The sequence below is a fragment of the Haliotis asinina genome, chromosome 4 (genome assembly GCF_037392515.1).
Source record: "Haliotis asinina isolate JCU_RB_2024 chromosome 4, JCU_Hal_asi_v2, whole genome shotgun sequence".
NCBI lineage: Eukaryota > Metazoa > Mollusca > Gastropoda > Lepetellida > Haliotidae > Haliotis > Haliotis asinina.
The window spans coordinates 15,865,443-15,872,675 of record NC_090283.1 but is presented as its reverse complement, the minus strand read 5'-3'; the positions used below and the strand labels follow the sequence as shown (position 1 = coordinate 15,872,675).

The window sequence follows — 7,233 nt, the reverse complement described above, 5'->3', positions numbered from 1 at the left end:
AGCTTCCAAATTCTGTCTGGTATTGTTGTCGCTTTCTCGTCTGCATTCGGCACCAACTTTCGGAACCTGGTCAACTGAAAACGAGAAAGTGAGTCTGCTATTCCATTGCGTCTACCTTCAATGTACTGAGCTCGTACTGTAATGTTCCACTCCAGACATCGGAGCACAAGGTGACGTACAAGGGTCATAACTCTTTCACACTTTGACGTCATAGAGTTTATGATCTGCACCACTGCCTGGTTATCTGATAGAAACAGCACTTTCCTATTACTGAGGCGCTGACCCCATACCTCAATGGCAACAACAATTGGGAAATATTCAAGAAGAGTGATATTTTTGGTCAAATCGCTGTCAATCCATTCATCTGGCCAGGCCTCGCTGGCCCAACTCCCAACTCCCAACACCGAAGCCTCGGCCTCTCCCCCCAGCACTATCTGTGAACAGCTGCAAAGTGTCACTTGACTCCCACCATTTTGAACGCATAATTGTGTTACCATTAAATTCTGTGAGAAAAGACTGCCATGTCAACAGATCTTCTTTTATGCCTCAGGTAACCCTTATTCTGTGGTGCTTTTTTCTACCCTTCATGGAATTTATCAGTCTCCGGAGAAATGCTCTCCCTGGTGCCACCGCCTTGCACAGGAAGTTTAGTGAACCAACCAGAGATTGCATCTCAAACAATCTCACTTTTGATGAATTCAAAACTGCATCAATCTTTTCTCTAGCTTTGTTTAATTTCTCTGTTGGAACCCTAATTGATATTGCCATACTGTCAAGCTCCAGACCAAGAAAGACTAATGACGTTGTTGGATAAACCGTCTTCTCAGTTGCAATGGGTACACCTAGCTCCTCACACACATCACAAAATGCCTCTAATGATCTCTGACAACCATCTGAAACTGCAGGACCACTGAACAGAAAATCGTCCAGGTAGTGCATTGTATCTCCTGACTGCTCCCTATCCTTCACCATCCATTCAATAAAAGTCGAAAACTTTTCAAAAAGGTGACAGCTAATACTACAGCCCATTGGGAGGCACTTGTCATAGTAGTACTTATTCTCCAGCACAAAGCCAAGTAAGTCAAAATCTTTTGGAGATACTACCATTAATCGAAAAGCACTCTTGATATCAGCTTTGGCTAACAATGTCCCTTTTCCAAATTTCTGAATAACTGAAACCGCATTGTCAAAGCATGCATAATGCACTGGTGACTGCTCAATAAAGTCATTAACACTTTCACCTTGGGGATAAGATAAATGGTGAATTACCCTGAAATCACCAGGAGTTGATTTTGGTACTAAACCTATCGGAGATACCCTAAAATTAGCTAATGGAGGAGAGGTGAAAGGACCAGCTATTCTCCCTAAATCAACTTCTTTTCTAATCTTTTCCTTTGCAATACTTATATTCTCCCTGACGGATCTTAAGTTTCGCGCTGTGAACCTCCTTCTGGGACCGCTGTAGTTCAATTGAAATCCTTCTCTAAACCCTATTACCAGCTCCTGGGCGACTTCCTGGTTGGGATAACTTTTCGCCATTTCCGCCAAAGCCACTAGTTTGATTGGAGTCCATCCCAGGGTTAACTGATCTTGAGATTTGGTTTCCCCGACAATTCTGGGCTGGATGGTTGTCGTTCCCACATCTTGAACATGCATGCTTGAATCTGCATTGTCTACGAAAACAGGAAGCATAATTGAAGGAGTTGCATGTGACCTGCCTTTTATTACCTGGTCGCTGAAACTGTCTACTCCATCCTCTGTTTTGTGTGGTAGAACTCGGGTTTTGCTGTGCTAAGGGATCTTGCACATACAGCATCCATAGTTCTACATTGACGGTGCCCCATGGACTGCCTGGACACCTAGCTTGCCGTAACCTAACTTGCTCATCATATAATCTCCATCCATATCCGGGATGTCGAGTTGCTGCCATTCTAATGGTGTTCATGTACTTAAGCATGCCTTGAGTAGCCTCCGGGTGTGCGAGAATGTAAATGCTCATGTAAACAGTAAATGCTGTTGTCCACTCAAAAATGTTCTGCACCCTTTTACCTGTTGACTTTGGTTTGAGCTCGAGTTGACCTCCCATGTTCACAAACACTGCTGACGTACATGCATAATCCTCCAGTTCCCTGTCTGATTTCAGCAATAGAGATAGATTGACGTACTCACCTTTCCATATTTTCTCCTTGAGCGCGATTGGGAGATTCACACCTAGATCATCAACCCCACACTGAGTCAACCCGGGTACATCACCGCCAGAAGCTGACAAAATCTGAGGTGGCCATGTTTGCGTACTTAACGGGGAATTTGCTGTAAAGACAGGCTGTGAGGGTTTGGGAACAGGAATATCTGTCTGCTGTAAAGAATGCGAATTAGCATCAACTATGTGTGGATCAAATGATATGTCAATATACTCACCGCCTGTGGGCAATGCCCCACCGTGACTCCCGTTCGGTTCTGCTGGCCTCACCTCGTCCGGAACCACGCGGTCTCGGCTCGCGTCAGCGGTCCTGCTCTCTCACACCGCCTCGTCCTCGGTCGCTCGCCTCGATTTTCTGGCTGCTTCACGCCGTCTTTTCCTTGTTATCTTGTGTCCTGGCACCGTAGTCACGTTTTCGCGCTTTCTCTTCGCCTCTCTAGTCCCTGGCATGTCGACACCATCAAACCTTTCACTCTCAGCAATTAAATTGTGTGTTGCCTGAATGGCACACTCAAAAGAGGACATTCAAACCATATGCATTTATCCCCCTTTCTTGAAAGGGAACAAGGGCATGGATAACTGTGAGCCATTTTAGCCCGACACACAGAGTTACGCCCCATTGCAATAGTCGTTAATCCATACATTGGTATATACAAGGAAAATTTAAGTTCATATAATCGAACCTTACACCTGAAATTACTGAAATAAAATATTTTATCCTGTAGGGATAAAAGTAATTAGTTCAAGATACTAAAGAAGATTAAAATACTGCAGCGTCAATAATAACGTGGTCCGTCTGCGACATACTTTCCAAATTTTGCAAGCCAGCCTTGCTTGCAGTGCTGCAAGTTGCTAGCCCACAAAATAACACACTAGTCCGAAATTTGACAGTAGACATAGGTTTACTTCATTTAGCTGCTAACATGATCAACGAGTGGAACAGGCCATAATCTTGAGATTCTTCAAAGGTAATTAGAAGGCCATAATGTTACGTGATTTAAAAGTGTATTATAACTAACAAAGTCGGAGAGAATGATATATTTGCAAAATGACCCCATGAAAATTCACGAGCCGGTCCTCCTTGTACCTGTGGAGACTAAGTGGCCCGACTGGAACTTTACTAGCCACGTGCTAGTGAACTAATGACTATTTCGCACAATGGATGTGGTGGTACTAATTGAAATGATCAGTCAGGTCACAGGTGATCTTGCTGGAACACGTCTCGATGGTGTACTTGGTCCACCCTACTGCTGTTGCTCCATCTCCAGTGTTTGTTGTCAGGATACAGTTGGGAGCAGCTGTTGGGTGGTAACTGAAACTCAGGCAAGGCTGAGACAAGTGACATCGAAGATCGCAGTCAGTGACGGAAGCAGCTGTGAGACACGTCATTGGTGTTGTAACGTTAGTGTTGAACTCTTTATTGTACTAACTTTCTGAAAGTAAACATCGTGTGATTCAAGACGTTAATAGAAGCAAAAAAAAATAAAATAAATAAATAAAAAAAATATCAAAATATAATGAAAGACTCAAATAAAGGAACACAGGGAAACTCAAGCTTTCCTTTATTATACTTTTCAGCTTTCATCGCCAGCGTTGAATAGCGCCGTGGGAGGAACATTTACCCGTTTCCTTCAGGATACACCATAAACGCAAAGCCGACTATACATTAATAACTATGAAGTGTTTGTTTGTTTGCTGAAAGCCGCATTCAACAACATAGTATCTATTTGACAGTACCCTGTAAACAATCGAGACATTTATATCATAAGATACGCTGACAGAGCAAGTACATATGCATCACTGTCATATTGGAATGATGGCACCGAGTGTTCGCGAAAAGGTGAGCGTATCCTGCTCCTAGGTAGAACCAGTCATAAATATACAAAGTCCATACTTTAACTTAAACAAACTGGGAATGACTGTATTGTAGAAGTATTCTTTCATTGGATATAGGTTTTGTCACGAGTTAAAGTTTCGACGTCACCCACATGCCTACCATGAAACAAGAAATGATTAGTCCAGGACATTGAACACACAAAGGGTTCTATCATTTAAAGGCATAAGAGTATATTACCACTTCTCTTTACTGGTGTCCCTTTAACCTCAACTTCTGCAATGATCAAAACACCAGTGAGGTTTCTCCAGACCTTCATGAATCTGACTGGTTGTGAGTGCGGACAGGTGAACGTGTAGGTTTCACCTCGACCAACTATTTCTGGACATTGGCCGCATATGAAGATGTCCACGTCAGGGCAGGCGATGCTGTCATCAGTGGACACACCCACATATGCACTCTGCACGTCTGCATCAGCTTAAAGAAAGATTTGTAAAATAAGCTGTCAATAAGTGCATCAGCAGGATATATTTAGCATACATAAACACAAATAATTTGGTTTTTTTTGTTGATTTTTGTTATTGTACTTCGGCGGCGGTTTGTAGATAATCGAGTGTGGACCTAACAATCCAGTTAATACATCGATCTGCGCAATGAGGACACTTGACCACCCTATCCTCTTTGTCGCCTTTTAACGAGACGCATGGGTTGCTGAAGTCCAGTTCTAACCAGGCGCTGTTTCTGAAAGCGATCGTAGCTCCAAGATGATCTTACTTTAACATACACTTTCGGCTGTCGTGACGCTATTATCGCTTTAACGAGAAGGACCCAAGATCGTAACGGGTAGACACATATACAAACATAGGTGTCGGAATATAATTATACTTCTGGGAAAAAGTAACTGTGCCACGGAACTGTTGACGTTAAACAACTGACACGTCAGCATGCCGTCTGTACACCCTTGAACTGCCATCTAAGCTGTCCAGAGGAAATCTCGACCTATCAGTAAGCAAAACACCATCCCAGTCTTGCCTTCTGTACCGGAGACGCTGCCTGTACCGAGAAAGACGTGCCTGTCGCTGACGATGGAGCAAACCCTACAGTCAAGGAACTGATAATACGTATCCCAAGAATATCCAGAGCAAATTCCTGACAGTCTGGAATAGACTGGATCAGCTTGATGTAATTTTATTGCTGACGTGACGTGACGTGACGTCGGTCAGAAGGAAATTTCTCCTGTTTCCATTATGCTGAAAACGTCTCCATAGAGATGGGATCTTGTTTCGATGGACACCAAAATGTCTGATTACTTCATTTTGGGGCCATTCCAGTCTCTAGCATGTCCACATTACGGTGGCGCTATTTTTTTGTAAAGCATGAGGTATGCGCAGTTTAGGGTTAAATGTTTTCTACAATATTCAGAGGCTAGAACCGTGCATCAATTTTCAGTGTTTGGAACTTTAGGTATCAAAAAGCGTGCAGAAAGTGATTATGTTCAGTGAGAACTACACGTGCCACTCGTTACATGTGGCATCAAATTTAATGCAATGTATTTTTCTAAATGTCTATTTTAACTTTTCAAATCACTTATTTTTTTATGTAATTTCATGTTATCAACTGTTACTTTTTTCCGTCAGTATATAAACAACATCATCAGTTGGCACAAGAACCTACACTCTCATGATATCAAGACTCCCCATGCCAATGTACATGTTGAAAATTATTTTGGTTCATTTCACTCAGAGTAGAGAGTTCGATTATGTTTGGATTGAGACATGTTCCATTTGTACGTGTGGGAAATATTAAACGTGAGAAAGTGTCTAATGGGGGCAGCTCACCGTATGATGTGTCACTTGTAGTGATTGAGATATTATGCACAATGAAGTATCCCTGGAGATCTCCATACTAGTAGGGATTTACTCCGGACCAGGTTCCAGCTGGTATGGGACTGTTACCGTCATTGGCGAACTCAGCGTTCCAGTAGGTGGCGCTGACTTTACACGGACGATTTTATTAATGCCACCCGGTCATATGGTCCATTATAGATCAAGATCTGGAGGCAGACATACAGACTGATCTTAATTCTTTAGTTTTACAGCTCAAGTTTTCATGATTATGACAGCAATGACGAATGCTAACTTTTAATAAATCTTTGTCGAATCATGTCAACAACGACAGGCTTGCTTGTCTGAAAATGCCATCGTTTATATAGAACGTGCAATATTTCTATTGTATTTTTCAATGCTCACTGGCGTTGATTCGTCAGGTGTATTTATTGAACAAGGAAAACAAAATGTCCATGTTTCTACAATTGAGTACAATTACCTGCCTGATCATTGGACATGCTGATTTGTCAGTAGATGATATTTGTTTTTACCGTTCACCAATTGTCTTGAACCCTTTAAGATAATAATCTCATCACACAAAGTAAAATCTCACGGTTGTGTGACGAAAGACCTAAGGTAACGCCATAACTATCAGTTGTGACATGGAGGTCTACCGATTTGTTAAATACGTCTGTGACGCCCTCAAGTCTCCTGTCCCTCCTTCTTCTCAGAAAATTCGTCCTTGATTTTATCGATGTTATTTAATGTTCGAGACAGGGGTGTCTTGGTACATTGGCAAGATTAGAGTGGAAACATACCTTCGAGCAGGACATAGCAAAGAGTGAACAGCAGGTTCTTGTCAGCTAGAGTCATCGTGATTCCAAATGGCTGTGTGCATGGGCATTGATTAGATACTGATGGATCGTGTATATACGAGTTCAAGAAATGCATGATGTAAACAAACCCAAGATCAATTTCAGTGAACGAATACACACTTTGATATATACAGTTACTTCATTTCATAAGTATTGACTTATATATGTTTATTTCTTGTGTTTGTTGCTAAGATACCGAGCGGCGGAATCTCTTAAGGAGAATCATGGTTTTAATGTCTGATCATACAAAAATACAAAAGCGACGATAATAATATGATGGACTCGGTGAGATTTGGACACTAGTCGGCATTTTCGGGTAGTTTGCCATGTGGCGTGTGCTGTTTGCACATGTTATCTACACCAGATTCTCGATAGTCGTTTTATAAACTTTCAAATTTGCAAACCCCCGCAACCCCTTCTGGAGTCGCATATGTTGCGCATAATGATCTACTGTTAAAAATGAACTTATATATTCCTATACGCAGTCCCTATGACGGT

General features: G+C 42.1%; 1 protein-coding gene and 1 pseudogene across 1 annotated transcript; both read right to left on the bottom strand.

Annotated features, from left to right (window-relative positions):
• Positions 1-1,483: 1,483 nt before the first annotated feature.
• On the bottom strand, positions 1,484-3,005 carry LOC137280803 (uncharacterized). Its single transcript, XM_067812007.1, has 2 exons — positions 2,970-3,005; positions 1,484-2,356 (listed from the first exon to the last, which is right to left on the bottom strand). Exons 1-2 carry the CDS (start codon positions 3,003-3,005, stop codon positions 1,484-1,486), a joined length of 909 nt encoding a protein of 302 aa, XP_067668108.1.
• Positions 3,006-3,373: 368 nt separating this feature from the next.
• LOC137280802 (uncharacterized) lies at positions 3,374-6,733 on the bottom strand (annotated as a pseudogene).
• Between the last annotated feature and the right edge of the window lie 500 nt (positions 6,734-7,233).

Coding starts and splice junctions, on each gene's coding strand:
- LOC137280803 (XM_067812007.1), bottom strand. CDS start 3,005: ATGTCGCAGACGGACCACGTTATTATTGACGCTGCA. Junction 2,357..2,969: donor ACGTTATTATTGACGCTGCA/GTATTTTAATCT, acceptor CATTCTTTACAG/CAGACAGATATTCCTGTTCC.